Consider the following 16,329-nt stretch of genomic DNA (forward strand, 5'->3'; position numbering starts at 1 on the left):
CTTTAGTGGCAACTCTTTCCATATAATGTTGGTTGAATTAGGAATTGGGCATCTTTAAGTTCAATACAATGTAGTGGTATATGGATGGAAGGATGCAAGAAAAGAAACATGTGCCTCTGCATCAGAGTTATTTTTTCAGTGCTGTGACGTAAAGACAAATTTACAAACACAAGAATATCTGATAAGTGCGATAAGTAAATGATAAGTGTAATGTTTTGAGAAAAAAAGACAGCAGATAAGTCCCTTGATGCCATAACTAACTGAAACGTCTTGAACAGTGTTGAAGCTGTATTGTTAGCAAAGTGGCAGCAGTGACCTCTAGTGATGGTTTCTATGAATCGCAGGAGACGATTGAGCACAAAACTTCAGCTGTTTTTTTAAATAAATGCATTACTAAGGGAATAAAGTCAAAGTTAAGTTGTATTTTTTTAACTACAAATTGTAATTTTGCAAGGGGGGAAAAATCTAAATAATAAAAGTTGCAGTATCACAAGAACATTTCAAATTTGTGAGACAAAAGTCATAATATAATGAGGAAAAAAGGGTCGCTGGGGTGCTGGAGCCTATCCCAGCTGGTTTCGGCCGCAAGGCGGGGTACACCCTGGACTGGTTGCCAGCCAATCACAGGGCACATATAGACAAACAACCATTCACACTCACATTCATACCTATGGACAATTTGGAGTCGCCAATTAACCTAGCATGTTTTTGGAATGTGGGAGGAAATCGGAGTAAACCCACGCATGCACGGGAAGAACATGCAAACTCCACACTGAGATACCCGAGCGGGTAATCGAACACGGGTCTTCTAGCTGTGTGGCCTACATGGTTTAGCTGGGTCTTGAGTTCTGTCCGTACCTCCAGAAGAATTGCATGGACTCTGCCATTAATCCATTTCATTCAATGCCCGTCGACCCTCCCTTCACCCACCCGTTAGACTTTGGACTTGAACGTTTGGGTTCTGTTTCTTGATTGGTTCTCATCTTCATGTTTTATACCCTTATTTTCTTACACTTCCTGTTTTGTTTCACAGTTCTCAGTTGCCTTCATTTCGACGTATACATGCACCTGGTGCTAATTTGAGTTTCCCTTATTGAGTTCAGCTGGTAGCTTCTTTGTTTGCTGGTTCATTGTGAATGTTTTGGCTGCTTTGGATGCATGTCTTCTCAGAGGTTTGATGCTGCACGCTACATTATCTATTTTTGACTTTTGCCACTTTGGAATGAAGCTCCTGCTATTGTGAGTACCTGCAACTTCTTGTGACTGTCTTTGCATTCTGGGTTCACAACCATACGCAGCTTTGACAATTAAGATTTGAACAGATTTTTGTTTTTTACTCTAACAATAGTTTAGGGTGCATGAGAAAGAAAAGCAAATGGTCATTTATTAACAAGTATATTCCCACAACAGCAACAGAACCAAAGTTGTCATAGCGGTAAGGAGCAAACTGGTCATCTAGCATTTATACCGTTGATGAGTTCATTGTAAACAAGTGTACCACACCAAGAGCACTTAGGGAATACGTCACACATGAGTTCAAGCATCAATGTAAGAACATACATGATGGATTAAGATCAGCTCATCTATCGTGTATATTTCCAAAATGACATTTCAAATGCCTCCACATTCAAAATGTGATAAATGCAGGTAATCCAACTCATGTGTGCATGAACCCATAAGACGGGTTATAAGGAGGCTGCGGATGCTGACCAGGATGAGGAGGCACAGCAGGCTGTGGATATGCTGGAAGAGCTGAAAAAAAGTATAAAAAGTTTCTATAAATGGTGTCAGAAAATATGTAAGGGCCATTCCACAGAATATGTGACATTTGAAATAAAATTTAAAAAAAAATAAAATAATTGCTCAAGTTGTCACAAGATCTCAAGAGACGAAAAAACAAGATTTCTTTTTCAGAAAAAAATGTCCCTTGGACAATAATACATTAATTACACAATAAATTACAAAACAAGCAGTAGGAGATTTCACATTGGTACACTGAGGAAAAGACAGGAAGCAGAACTGGAGGTAGCAGAGATTAGGATGCTGAGGTCCTCATTGGGAGTGACCAGGATGGATAGGATCAGGAAGGAGTACATGAGACGGACATTACATGTTAGAGGCCTTGGAGATAAAGTCAGAGAGGCCAGGAAGACCAAAGAGGAGGTTTATGGATGTCGTGAAGGAGGACATGAGGGTAGTTGGTGTGAGAGAAGACAGATGCAGAAGACAGGGTTGGATGGAGGACATTGATTTGCTGTGGCGACCCCTGAAGGGAAAAGCCCACAAAGAAGACGACGACATTGGTTTCAACACCTTGGCACGTATATTCTATAGAACAATAGCATGAACGGAGTGAACTTTTTTAAGTCATTGGCTTTTTTTCAGCCAAGAAGCCAACATCGGACATCCCTATTATTCTTTGTTTACATGACGTTACACAGGCTAGGAGAACATTGCAGGGACGTAGCGGCTAACAAGTATAGGAAGCTAATTAGTTAGATGCTCCAATTTACATACTTACTTTAACTTTTACTTTTAAACAAAGGGGAGAAGAACAAAGAAACCAAATACTTACAACTTCCATACAGTAATAATTCCATAATGTATTTTTTCCTAACATAATCTGATGCAAAGTGACCAGAATACTACATACAGTATAACTTGTCTTTTAATATTTTTTAATACTAGGCCATAGTAAAGCACACAAAACTGTGATTATTAATTAGGAATTTTTGGGAAAACGTTAAGAACTGCTAAGAACTCACTTGTTTTATTTTGAAAATTCAAACATGCAAATTGCACCGATTCAGTGGAATGGCCCATAAGAGTGGCAAAAACAACTGACCAGCTTCCATGTATGCAGGAGGAGGTGGTGCTGTGGGAATGGTGGGGCCTCCATAGCCGGGCTGCACAGGCACAGGCTGGTAGCTGGGATGGGATAGTGGGTGCTGAGCCGGACGGGGAGGCTGCTGAGGTACAGCGATAAAGGTGGATGTCGGCACATCTAGAAGATAAATGTGAGATTCCAAGTGAACGACCAACAATATTTTGTAGAAAGGTGAAATAGTGTAAGGTAAAAGGCGGTGTCTCACTTTGACGTCGCGGGTTTTGCCTTTTCCTGCACTTTTTGTACAGAAAGCAGCATGGAGCCAGGAAGCAGACACATAAACCCACACAGAAGATGAAAGGAATAACCGAGCCAAGGATACTGCCCACAAGTATAGCAGTTTTGGCGTGTTTCTCAAAGCCGGACCTGCCAGGATACACAGACCACAGCATCATTGCTAAAATGTACTTACTCATTTTGTAAAGCAACACATGTAGATGCTGAAGTTACATACTGTATGTTTCAAGAAATAAAATGTATTTATTCTCATAAAATTGGTCTTGAAGGTCTTTCATAAGTGACCTGATATGAAAGGCGACCTATTATGCTCATTTTTCACCCCTTTGTATTTGCTTGTGGACTCCTATAGAGGAGCTACACACAATAACCAGCACAGAAAGCTTTCTCGTTTCTTCCTGTATTTCTTTGGATTTCATGCTTCCCATGAAAATCACGAGGGTCACGGCATGCTGGAGCCTATCCCAGCTGTCTTCAAGCGATAGGCGGGGTACACCCTGGACTGGTCACAAGCCAATCACAGGGCACATATAGACAAAGAACCATTCACACTCACATTCATACTTATGGACAATTTGAAGTCACCAATTAACCTAGCATGTTTTTGGAATGTGGGAGGAAACCGGAGTACCCGGAGAAAACCCAGGCATGCACAGGGAGAACATGCAAACTCCACACAGAGATGGCCGAGGGTGGAATTGAACCCTGGTCTCCTAGCTGTGAGGTCTGCGTGCTAAACACTCGACCGACGTGCAGCCCAGTCTGATCTGTATTCATTGTAAATATTCCACAGGGTGACGCCATATCATGCTGCCTTGACAGTGACATGGTGTACAGTGTGTGAACTTTGAACCATGAATCGAACATATAAACATTAAAAAACAAATTTCCATGCAAAACAGCTATTAGTCCAAACATTTCCACACAAGAACATTGTTAAATAAGACAGAATACAGCCTTACAGTCTTCCACGAGAGAAAAGTGCATCCAAATGCTTTCGCTATTGTGGTTGTTTTGGGTTTCACACAATGTGAAGTGATTGTATTTGCATATCTAATAAAAAAACAGCAGTTCACATTAACAAGCCGTTCAAAAGAACCGATTTGTTTGTGAACGTCACTACAATAACATGCAGTATAGCTGAGTGGAGCTGTCTTGTGCTATTTCTAGAGGAGTTTTCACTTGTTTTTATTTGGGGGAGCAAGCCATTTATTAAGGGAGCGTTGTCCACCCTTGCCCCAGTTAGGGAGCTGGCCCTGTATTCTAGTAAAATTACAACTTTTTTATGACTATTTTTGTAAAATCTGTTCTGATTTTTCGCACTTTTTATGTTGTTGTTTTATTTTTAGTTTTGATGGCCCTGAAGCTACACTTTGGTCTCACGATATCCAGCCGGAACTTCTCCACCTCGTCCGCCAGCTCAGGCTCCAGAGGTAACATCCCACGTACCAAGAGCTGACTTCTGCAGCCGAGGATGGGACCCTGTTTTCTGCTACCACATGACCCCCTTTGGGCCCTTCCATGAGTGGTGAGCAGATGGGAGAGGGGACCTCTTACCTCATCTGGTTGAGTCCCATAGATACACCTCGAGCTCGCCATCGCACCGTACCTTTGAGCCTGGTTGCAGAGGGGGACCCCAGTGGCCCATGTCTGGGTGAGGGAAAAGTAAGTCCATTTATCTTAGGTAATGGTAATGGTAATGGTTTTATTTCACTTGAACATGCATCAGATTAAAATTGAATGCATCACATAATATAATTAAAAAAAAAATTTTTTTTAATTTTAAATTTTTTGTCAGGTACCAAAGTACGAGGTGATATGACCATCCAATGACATAATGGGTACCATAGTAAGTGTCAATATAGTGATATATATAGCATATGATGACTGGTTCAAGACTCTTCATCCTTGTATTATCTTGCTTATCATTGGAGTCTATTTGAGTAACACTTGATCTGGTCCCTCACCTGGGAGCTGCTCTCTTTAACCCAGTCAATAATCAACAAAAAACATCAAACTATGCCGAGCAAAGATCAAGACGGTTTACTAAACTAATCTTAAAGAGAGGTTAACATGTAAAAACAATTTAAAAAAGAAGTTGTAGTCATGTGATATGGCCATATTCTTAAGTGTAAAAAAATGTTAAGCACTGGAAAAAGTAAAAACAAAACAATCTAGGTTAAGCATGACAGTAACATGAGTGGGTACATGTGCTACCTGTCGTCACAACCCTCCTGCTGCTCTCTAGTTAGCTGCCGTGTGTCGTCATTGCAGCAGTATTTACTGTGACAACTTCCGCAGCAGTGCATGCTGTCACATGCAACGCCATCGCGATGGACGCCGCTGTCATCCCAGTAGCTTGTACAGTCCTCAGCTGGAAGACAAGTCAAGACATGATCAAGAACACCAAAGACGTCGCTGGACGAAAAGCCAACTCACCCCATGTAGTCGGGATCAGGGCCACACAAGATACGAGTAGTACAATGGACAAGACGACTGACACCATCACTGTGAAAACACACTAATACTGACTCTACAACTGTTGCTATGTGTGTGTGTGTGTGTGTGTGTGTGTGTCCCACCCATTGGGCAAGTCACCAAACAACATTCCTGACTTCATTGGGAGAAAAGGTTGGGTGTAATTAACGATACTTAAGCAGCTCAGTCATACTACATTTTGACATAAAGTACTTAGTTTTCTGTGTTTATACTATAGTGTTTACACTACAATACATAACATTATTTTTCACTTTTCCTCAGTACCGAAAGAGTTCCATTCCCATGATTGTGATGTCAGTCGAGTCGTACTCTTCCTAAGTGATACTTATTATTACATTACAATATAAACTTACTTTCAAAATAAGAGAAAAAATATTAAACACAACACAAATAAGGGAACAATATGTTTTTATCAAGGCACAAATCCTTCTAGTACAACACATCCCAGGCCCCACTTCCCACCACCTCAACATAATTCAACCTTTTACAGCTACTGAAATTAAAGCTGTCATTTAAGAAAAGAAAGGAACAGCAGTTAGTTTATAGCCATGTTTATCTTATTTGATCATATACATTCCATTCTCTACAGAGAACATACCAACTCCTTATTTCTAAAATCACAAATACTTAAACTTGCAGATATAGTTCATCTTCAAACAGCTAAAATAATGCATAAGGCTAAAAATAACCAGTTACATAAAAACGTCATCCAATTCTTCTCTACAAGAAAGGAGAAGAACTCAATTTGAAACACTTATATGCTAGGACTACGTTAAAAAGCCATAGCATTTCAGTATGTGGAATCAAACTATGGAATGGATTGAGTAAGGACCTCAAACAATGCACAACGATGAGCCAATTCAAGAAACAATACAAGCAGTTGATGTTTGCTAAATACAAGGATGAAGAGTCTTGAACCAGTCATGATGTGCTATACATATCACTATATTGACACTTACTATGGTACCCATTATGGCATTGTATGGTCATATCACCTTGTACTTCGGTACAAGGTACATTATTAAAAAAACATTTTTTTAAAAACTGTATTATGGAAAGCAGGAAGTGAACAAATGTAACAGTTACTGATTGTAAAAGTACCAGATGGAGGGGTAGGATTTAATAAGCTTTGCTTCTTCCTACTCCTTTTGGACATGTGGAACTGTGAACTGATTATGGGATGCATTCAATTGTAATCTGATGCATGTTCAAATGAAATAAAACCATTACCATTACCATAATGTGGTGTACTTTTTTCTAAATTGTGAACCTGATGGCTTTAACTTTGTCTTTTCCATGTTTTGTTGACACAAAGTGACTGCACTATTATTATCATTTCCTAAAAAAATTAAATTAAAAGTGTTTCCTTTTTTTTCACTTTATGATTAACCTGAAGGCTGAGCAGGCACACAGTGCATTCTTGTGCTGCATGTAGTGTGTATTCTGTCCACTATGGGAACATGACAGAAAATAATTGAGAATCACTGAGTGACAGTAATAGACACAAATTTTAAATGACTCTTCATAACTCAGACAACATAAATGTGAAAAGCAGAAGACACATGAATACATATGAGATGGTTTTGTAATTTATTGAACTGACTTGTGGTCACATTTGACAGGAAGTAACTCTGCAATCTGTATGCATGACACACAAATCACACTATGATGCAACTGGAATGACAAAATCTGTAACAAAAACAACCAGGAAGTTGCACCAATTCTACTTAAAGGCTCTTGCTGGGTAGGCTTAAAAAAAAAAGGTCACTTGAGCGAAACCTATTTTCAAGTAATTGCGCTCGACAGAGCACATGCGCACGCAGAGAGAGAGAGGCAGAGAGAGAAAGAGGCATATTCTGTGCACAGCGGAGGAAAGATGCACTTCCTGACTGGTAGAATGTATGGCTTGTTAAAAAGAAGTCAAACATAACCAAATAATCACCACCTGCTTAACAATGTCAGTTATAAACGTCGATACACTTTCCAAATTGTTGAAACCTTTGCGGGTAAGAAGAAGGCACAGCAGTTGCGAGTATGAGGAAGTAAAACAAACCAAAAAAAAAAAAAAACAAACGCCACCTTTGGTTATTCTTGCTGAGAGCTACCAATGAAATTCAGGTTAATTTGCATCCAGTTGGAACAATTCAAACATACTAAACACAAAAACTAAAGCAAGACCAAAGTGAGGAGTTGGCCAGCTCAAACAACACAATCAACATCCCTTTTTTTTTTAAACCATCCTGCGAGGTTTTCACGATGTTACATAAAACTATAAATATCTCCCACCAACACTTTTAGCCTTTACCTGTGGGGGTGCCGCAGGACTTCACTTAGAGGTGCAGCAGCTTGAGAAAAATGAAGAAATACTGCATTATTTTTTATGCCAACTTCAGCTATGTGTTCCTTGTTAAAAAAAAAAAGAAAAAAAGAACATAACCTACAGAAATTAGTTTGGCCTTAAAAGTTTTTACGCTTTTCCAAATGTTGATTTTAGTACAGTTATGTTTGTGTTGTAATGTTATATAAAGAGTCAATTAACGTTTTACATTTATTTTTTCCACTGCCCCAAGCTTTGAAGGCCTTATGAAGACAATGTCAAAAGCAAATGTATGCTAATAATAAAATAAATGCAAAACAATCATTTTACATTCTGCCAGGATGGATATTAAATAGTACTGCCAGACGCTTACCAATGCCACAGACAAACAAGCCATAACAGAAGGCCTGGTGATACTACAGCAGCAGCATTGTAAATACACATACATTACACAGCCATCGTCCTGCCTTTGTTACATCTTTGACAGCTAAAAAATGAGCTATTGTTTTGTATTTGACCACTGGAAGAAACTGAAAAATGCAACTGGGATTTTCTGTAGAGTTGCCAGTGTACTTCCTGAGAACTCTGAGAGCAAGCGCACAACTCTCACTCCGACATCTGCGCTCAAGGCATGCAAAGGATGATGCATGATCCTGTTGCGCGTGCATGTGTGTTTGTATGTAGCATGGTAAAATATCTAAAAGTGTAACATAATTTCCCCCGTAGGGATGAAGTTCGTTGCAGCACTACCAATGCGGGCGCAGCCGTGATGAGAAAGGCCATTATCCAGTCTTGGGTGGCGGTGAGACAAAATCGGGGTTGTACGCGGGCTGAGCCAGGTAGTCCATCTGGGCAGGTGGAGCGTTGGATTGCAGCTGTACGGGAGGCGGTTGCAGTGGGTAGGAGGGTTGGCCGGGGGTGAACGCGGCTTGGCTGTAAGGCATCGGGTTGGGGGGGTACACGGGGCCCGCTGGACACGGCAAGGAGACAAGAAAAGAAAACACATTAGAATTGAGTGATGATAATGTCAGCCACGTTGTGACATGAACCACAATTACACAAGTACTGATTATGCTTTGTATATTGTAGCATGGATAAAGCTACAGACTTGGGCACTAAATGTTGCTATTAGATTTGTAGTAAGGAATAACCTTATTTTTGTGTTATCATTTAAAGGCTTGCATTGTTTTTAAAACCACACAGACAAAACTTTTTAATGCTCTTGTGGGAAAACAACTTTCACTTTCTGTTTACATGTGCCCTTCTAAATAGTGGTGGTAGTTGTAAGTAACAAGTATATTGTTGCCACCATAACCTAGTGTTTATTGTGTATGTGAATCACTATGTAGGCGAGTACATCCCCTCACATTTTAGCATTATAGCTTCTAAAGGGACCATTTACTATACACAGAAAGTGAAAATACACCGCCATTATTGTCTGAACAGCTTCAGCTAAAATGAATGCCTTGTCATTATAACTGACTTTACAAAGTTCTGGTCAGTGTTTGGTGTTGAAGAAAGTAGTTCTGGTGCTAGTTTCTGGGGGCACAAAAATATGCGTTCAAAAGAGTAATACACAATCACAAGAAAAGTCAGTTCATTGTTAGGGTTGGACATCGAGCATCGATGGGAACCGGTTCTGACATTCCGATTCCGGTGCCTATATTTGGTGAAATGGCCAGCAGCATAACGTCAAACAAGAACACATGTCAGGGAAGCATCCAACATATGTTGATGATTCAAATATCCAGCTAACATAGTAATGTGTACTTTGGTTGTGTAGTGAAAGAATGACCTTCAGAGTGATATTGCATAATAACAATCTTTCCAAAAACACAGCACTTTCTCAACAACATCATCCTTGCTCATCCACATTGTTTATAAGCAAAATACTGTTATGAATCACAAGCTGACTAATTCACCAACCAGTCCGGACATGTGGACACAATCAAAGCTTTAAAATAAAGTCCACTCACTGGCTTCCTGATATGTTGGCGGTGGTCCCGGTGTGAAAGGCTGTGGTCCCGGGTGTGGCATTGTCGGCATGGGTTGTGCCCCGTACCCCTGCGGTGGCATGGGCTGGTTACCGTATCCTGGCTGGACCGGTACAGGATGGTAGGCTGGATAGGGTGTCGCCTGGTAAGGGTGGGATTGCCCCGGCGATGCTGTCGGTTGTCGAGGGTAATGCTGAGGGGTGCTGGTCACCACTGTGGTGTGGGTGGTGGTTGCAATCACAGCTGCATTTAAAAACAAGGAGGAATGTTACTAAAATGATAAACTTTAGAACAGTAAAACATGGAAAAACACACTTTTACATTACTATTACACATTTCTATCCCAATTTTCCATATAAGAAAATAGTAAAAGTGAATTCTACAATTATGCAACTCACTACCAAAACAAGTAGATTGCAGGACTGTTAAATATTAAGTCTGGATAGGGGGCAAACACTTTTTCACACCGTTATATATATATTATGAATATGCATATGTATTATACATGTAGAATATAATAATCCTAATGGGGAAAAAAATATATATATACACATATTATAAATTGAATGTTGTGAGGCGTACATAATCCTTTATGATGTTTTGATGCAGTCGTTGTTTAATATAATTTTAGGAATACACTGCAGACCAATTAAAAAATGGTGGATATGGCTTCTGGCTGGACTTTCGCCACTCCTGCTGTAAGACGTTCAGATATATTATTATGAATAGAATGAATATATAGTACACATTGAAGTTCCTCTTGGTAGGCTTAAAAAAAACTGAAGATGGAAAAACGGTCATGTCAGTTGCTCCCCCACCATCATTTCTGGGAGTCATCCTGACCACTTCCTGTAAAAAAATAAAAAACTGACACAGGATGATTTTGAGAGTTCCCCTTGTGGTTGCTGTGGCGACGGTGACTCAGACACGAGGTGGAGCTGACACTCCAAACCACTCCAAACCTTGAAGTGAGTGTTGGCAGGAAATGAAAAAGTGTGCAACATGACTTAAAGACCCATAAATAAGATGACTTTCTCCGCTTGTATATCTGATAACCAGCACGACTGTTTGTGTGAGTAATTCTACTATGCACACATGTACAGTACATGCATGTATTTTTCTGTATTTTCTGTATTATATTGTGGGAGTAATTAAAATTAGGATTGATTTTTGTTTGCTCTTTGTCTACAATAAGTACAAGTAAATAAATACATAACTAATATTTCTCCACCAATCAGGAAAATGTGTCTAAAAATGATACATTTCAGTTTTAGTGAGTTTTTGTATATAAGAGGTATGGTCAATTAAGAAAAATTGGTATTTTTCATAGGACATTTTTCATCACTGGGAACATATGTTTTGAATTTAATTTTTTACAAATATCAAATTAGAAAAAACTAAATTGTCCCTGCGAGCTCTTACCTAAACCATTCCCACTCTTAAATAGACACAAAAATGTTAATTGTGGTGTTAATATATAGAGAAAGGAGCTAATTGATTCTAATGAAAACTGAGAATTATAAACCAAATTGTGGTCATGAGTCATGGGGTAGGTGAGCCATCAGAGCTCACATGACTCCCCTAATGTTTTTTCTTCTAGACAAGTAGCAGAAAAACACAGAGTGTGACTGTGAGTCATTGTAAGGACCCCAAAATAGCATTGTTTCACTTTGAATGGTCGGGCAACAACTCTCTGCTACTGCTGACGGATTAACTGGCAAGCAGCTTGAGCTTGTGGCATCTTTGGAATTCAGCAATGGGGCATCATGGAACTATTAAGAGCGTATGCCTTCCAAGAAATGTTTGTTGCAATCAGTATGAGAGCATTTCTGAAAGCAAAGTGTACGTAATAGAATTCCCATTTTGCCAATGTTAAACATACAAACCAGCACACACACACACACACTCATACACACACGTACACGGACAACATGGATGGACTTACGTCTGGGCTTGCGGCACATCTTGTACAGGCAGCAGCAAGGGCAGAGGCAACAGCTAATGAGCACCACCAAAGTAAAGACACCAACGCCGATCACGCTACCCAGCAGCGGTGGAGAGCCCATCAATTTAGTCTCCTCACTTGACAAGAGACAAAGGAGAAAACAATCACATTGGTTTGTCGGCTGCAGACAAGAATATACCAAGAAATTAATATTTCAAAAATGTGTGATGGAGCCTCGGAAATTTTACTCTCCTCTGAGGCCCACTCAAGTAACCCACCCATCTCTCAAGCGTTTATTGTACTTTACACCTACCAGCATGCCATCTAACAACTTATTAGTGGTCCTCCCTGTCACACAATAACTTTGGATAATAATATTAACCACTGTGCTTAACTCTTCTTCTCAGTGTCAGAGAAGCAACTGACAATTTGGAGTCATTGTGTAGTTCTGATAGCATTCATTTAATGCATCAGTAGCTAAACTTTGACAAAACGCTATCAATAGCTGACAACAACAGTTAAAGCAAGTGTGTGTGTGTGTGTGTTACATCAGGCATGGCTTGAAATATTGGAGCAGGAAGAGTTCAGGATTATAGGGTTATAATAATGTAATTGTGACTGGGCTCCACATTACACGCAGGTCTTATGCCCAGGCATCAGATAACAAAGAAAAAGAACAAGACAATGATGTGTCAACAGAACAATGGGTGGCCAACTTTCTGCAACAAAGTGGGTGGATGTGGATCACATACATATATACATGCATTCCAATATTTGGCAAGAATAACACTATCATAAAGTTCACCAAAAAAAAGAAAAGTGGCATTGCTGAGGCACAAACGTCTTCCGCAATGAGCATTTGACAAAAACGCAACCAAGAACGCATGTGTCTTAAGGAAGCGGGGGGGGTAAATCAAGGCACTTGGATCTCCAACTACAAAATGTACATCAACTTATATTCACTGAATACTTAAGAACATCACCACCACAACAAGGAATTGAAAGACACAAGTCACAAAGACTTGATGCAGCTTGAAGTCAACAACTATCAACTCTACAAAAACACAGATTTTGCTGAAATGAACAATATTAAAACATATTTCATTTATTGTCACCAACAAGTTATTGCTCAATGTAATTAGTTAAATTATACTTGCAATTTATTATAATAGATTATGTGTCTTCAATGTTTTGATTCCCATTTTTTTACGATGGCTTGTTTGTTTTTAACCCTATTTTTCACATTATATCTTCCTCTTCCTTAACCCTGCACTGGCTATATAGTATTATTTACATCTATTTTTTCCAAAACCTTCCTTTCTTCCTACACAAAGTGAACACAATTTAAATGGAAGCCAACAAAATAGAGGACGTTTCAACATTTAACGTTTTGGTGTGAATGAGTTGTTCACCTAATAGTTAATGTACATGGAGAGGGAGTAAGATTAAATAAGCTCTGCTTCTCCCTCCTCCTTTGTAACTTAGTGCTTAGTGTAACTTGTTAAGCATATCTGACTTTTATCTGAAATGAACCCACACCATACCATGCTATAGCATCAAAAGGTGGGTGGATTTTATCATTTCAGTTTTGTATAGCGTATTATAGAGCGGTTCACTTATTTTTGCACTTGCATGACACTTTAAAAAGTGTGTTGCGTGGCATCTACATCATCCCATCTATCATCTTTTAGAAATGCTACACTACAACAGTGCTATTATTCAACTATTCACATGTTTTTACCCTTACTATATATAACAGTTGAGAATGTTCTATTTAAAATTATGTTAATAAAGGTTTCGTTGAAACATCCTTTTAATTTTCATTATTCATATGGGAAAAATATTAGGGTGTTCCACTGTGAATTACATCACAATAACACAAACGCTGATGAGAACAGAACACTTAACTTTACAAAACAAACTGATTTGCTAATCTGCTTGCGCTACAGTGAACAACTGAGGGACTTCCAGTAGGTTGCACACACCAGTATGCATGCTGGTGGTTGTGCACAGGAAAACCACAATTCCTGTTACATAAAGGAGAGGTGTTCCGAGAGGTGCAAGGACAAATGTAAAAGAAAAATGTTAAAGAGGTTTTATGTGGTTACATTAAAAGGAAAAACTAATTACCAATCTTCTTGACTATCCTCAGAAAAACGAAGGAAACTGTTGGTGCAGCACCGTCTGGAAGTGCACGTGCCACAGCAGAATCCGATGAAACATTGCTCGTACGGGTGATACGTGCCTGACAAATCCGTGTAGGACAGACAGGCTTTATCATCCGCTGCAAGAAACCAAAAAGACAAGCAACATGAACATCACTTATTAAAAACAACATATTTTGCCATTATTTAGTCTCATTATACGGTGTTTATGGGGGGGCTTCACGGTGGAGAAGTGGTTAGCATGTAGGCCACACAGTCAGGAGATTAGATGATCTGGGCATCTCTGTGTGGAGTTTGCATGTTCTCCCGGTGCATTCGTGGGGTACTCCAGTTTCCTCCACATTCCAAGAACTCCAAATTGTCCATAGGTATGAATGTGAGTGTGAATGGTTGTTTGTCTATATGTGCCCTGCAATTGGCTGGCGACCAGTCCAGAATGTAACCCACCTCTCGCCCAAAGACAGCTGGGATAGGTTCCAGCACCCCCGCTGATAAGCGGCATGGAAAGTACCGGATGGATGGAGGGTTACACAGTGGCTCACTGCTGCCCCTCACAGGTCAACCCAGGTTTTATGTCAGGTCGCCGTTGAACACATCGGTATGTGCACGCCATAAGAATTTTAATTAACTCTATTATTTGTTATTATCCAATATCGGGTTTCGGTCACATCTAGACAACACGATAAGATTCTAAAAAGTATTTAGGTGTGAAGCAGGATCAAGAAAGAAAGACTACTTAGATATGGCAACAATGGTAGCATTAGCAACATAGGATCTGACCACCCAATTTACACAATACTATACGCGATACAATAATACAGTTTAACCATATCTTTTGTTGTAGCTGTCATTTTAAACGCCGTTTCTAAAATAAATAATACTACGCAAACTGAAAGCATTGTATCCAATGACGGTGTACATGTGTACCTAATGTAATGTCCGGAAAGTAACGCCCATAGACACTGCTTGGATAGATCTAAGTCAAATCAGTTGTTGTTAATCCAAACAATGTATATAAATGTCCAGAATGTAGGACATAATTTCGTTTAGGTTAACTAACGTAATTGACAAAGATAGGACTTGCAGATAGGACTGTTTTGAGGCGTCTTCGCGGTCCACACACATATACCGCTGTGTGGAAAAACAACAGCTAACGACGGCATAAAAGCACGACGGTTTCCATTATTTGTTCATTTAGTTTATAAACTTACCCGATACACAGGCGGCCAAAATGGCACAAAAGACCAAGAGGACAACACCGGACAGGCCTGACGCCATGGCGGCTCCTTCTTCTAGATGTAAGGCAGGAGGATTCTCACTCACACACTAAAGCAGCTTCCACAAGATCGTCTATGGTCCAACAAGTGTCTCACTCCGCTGCAGTTCCGCCCACAATCCTGGTGACGTCAGTCTATCGTCGCACTGTGCAAATGATGACACGTTGAGCCATTTTTACATTACAAAATCATACCTTATTAGTAATCTGTCAAAATGTGAATATTTTATTTTGATTTTCTGGGGATATTTTGTTATTGCCATTGAGTGTATTTTTTCAAAATTACTAAATAGGATTCACCTAAAAGAATCATCGATGTTCCTTACATTAACCTGTAATTGTACTATAGGACGATAAAAAACATGGAATATTTAAATTCAACAGAGTATTGAATAAAAAGCTACAAACCTTGAGCCACATATGTAATTAAATGCACGTCTCAAATTGTAAAACACATTTGCTTGATAGTAACAAACTAGCTTTTCAGCACACATTGCTACAAAATCTTCAACAAACTGTAATGTCCATGCTTGTCTTTAAGGAAGTTCTAGTCATGCAATTCTAACTGTATATGTCGATATTTTTATGACTCGTTTACACAGTTAGGCAGCAAACTGCGCTTTTATTTTGAAGGACAGTTGTATGTCGTATGTGTGTTGAGAACATCTGCACGAGGAATCGGGTACTAGAATAAGAACCTGTACGTCGTTCTCGGGCATTGTAAAATACTCCTTACTTTACTCCTTACCCGAGCACGCTAAACTAAGCTAACCCCGCTCGCTTCGCTAGTGTTTATCGCCATTTCAACGTGTTTCGTTCGGGATGGGACGTTGTGGTTAGAGCGGTCCGCCGAGTAAATACTTCCCCACACGAACTTTCCTTCTCCTCACGATGCCAGCATTTATTTCCGCTTTATCAAAGTCAACTCGACTTGCTTATGATTTATACTAGTACAAGTCATTTTCTTATCACTGAAAAATATAAAAAAAAATATAGGGCTAGGTTGCTG

The 16,329-nt window shown here is 39.5% G+C and overlaps 2 protein-coding genes and 1 long non-coding RNA gene across 3 annotated transcripts; 1 reads left to right on the top strand and 2 right to left on the bottom strand.

Annotated features, from left to right (window-relative positions):
* Positions 1–1,073: 1,073 nt before the first annotated feature.
* LOC131106525 (uncharacterized) lies at positions 1,074–3,359 on the top strand. The gene is made up of 3 exons (XR_009120090.1): positions 1,074–1,239; positions 2,864–3,017; positions 3,136–3,359. It is a non-coding gene; the product is annotated as an uncharacterized LOC131106525 (long non-coding RNA).
* Positions 1,385–5,664, bottom strand: LOC131106524 (protein shisa-4-like). Its single transcript, XM_058055681.1, has 6 exons — positions 5,564–5,664; positions 5,342–5,498; positions 4,682–4,774; positions 3,093–3,253; positions 2,846–3,004; positions 1,385–1,752 (listed from the first exon to the last, which is right to left on the bottom strand). Exons 1-6 carry the CDS (start codon positions 5,628–5,630, stop codon positions 1,658–1,660), a joined length of 732 nt encoding a protein of 243 aa, XP_057911664.1. The 5' UTR covers positions 5,631–5,664; the 3' UTR covers positions 1,385–1,657.
* Positions 5,665–7,663: 1,999 nt separating this feature from the next.
* Positions 7,664–15,422, bottom strand: LOC131106523 (protein shisa-4-like). Its single transcript, XM_058055680.1, has 5 exons — positions 15,256–15,422; positions 14,010–14,163; positions 11,880–12,016; positions 9,917–10,177; positions 7,664–8,910 (listed from the first exon to the last, which is right to left on the bottom strand). The coding sequence occupies exons 1-5, from the start codon at positions 15,320–15,322 to the stop codon at positions 8,723–8,725; spliced, it is 807 nt and encodes a 268-aa protein (XP_057911663.1). The 5' UTR covers positions 15,323–15,422; the 3' UTR covers positions 7,664–8,722.
* Between the last annotated feature and the right edge of the window lie 907 nt (positions 15,423–16,329).

The sequence above is a fragment of the Doryrhamphus excisus genome, chromosome 18 (genome assembly GCF_030265055.1).
Source record: "Doryrhamphus excisus isolate RoL2022-K1 chromosome 18, RoL_Dexc_1.0, whole genome shotgun sequence".
NCBI classification, from domain to species: Eukaryota; Metazoa; Chordata; class Actinopteri; order Syngnathiformes; family Syngnathidae; genus Doryrhamphus; species Doryrhamphus excisus.

What these genes read in the sequence shown, in the direction of transcription:
- LOC131106523 (XM_058055680.1), bottom strand. Translation starts at nt 15,322, where the DNA reads ATGGCGTCAGGCCTGTCCGGTGTTGTCCTCTTGGTCTTTTGTGCCATT. An exon ending in TTTGGCCGCCTGTGTATCGG is followed by an intron (nt 14,164 to 15,255) that starts GTAAGTTTATAA and finishes GGTTTCTTGCAG; the next exon opens with CGGATGATAAAGCCTGTCTG. An exon ending in GCCAACATATCAGGAAGCCA is followed by an intron (nt 8,911 to 9,916) that starts GTGAGTGGACTT and finishes TGCCGTGTCCAG; the next exon opens with CGGGCCCCGTGTACCCCCCC.
- LOC131106524 (XM_058055681.1), bottom strand. Translation starts at nt 5,630, where the DNA reads ATGGTGTCAGTCGTCTTGTCCATTGTACTACTCGTATCTTGTGTGGCC. An exon ending in CAGGAGGGTTGTGACGACAG is followed by an intron (nt 4,775 to 5,341) that starts GTAGCACATGTA and finishes TCCCTCACCCAG; the next exon opens with ACATGGGCCACTGGGGTCCC. An exon ending in ATGGGACTCAACCAGATGAG is followed by an intron (nt 3,254 to 4,681) that starts GTAAGAGGTCCC and finishes GTATCCTGGCAG; the next exon opens with GTCCGGCTTTGAGAAACACG.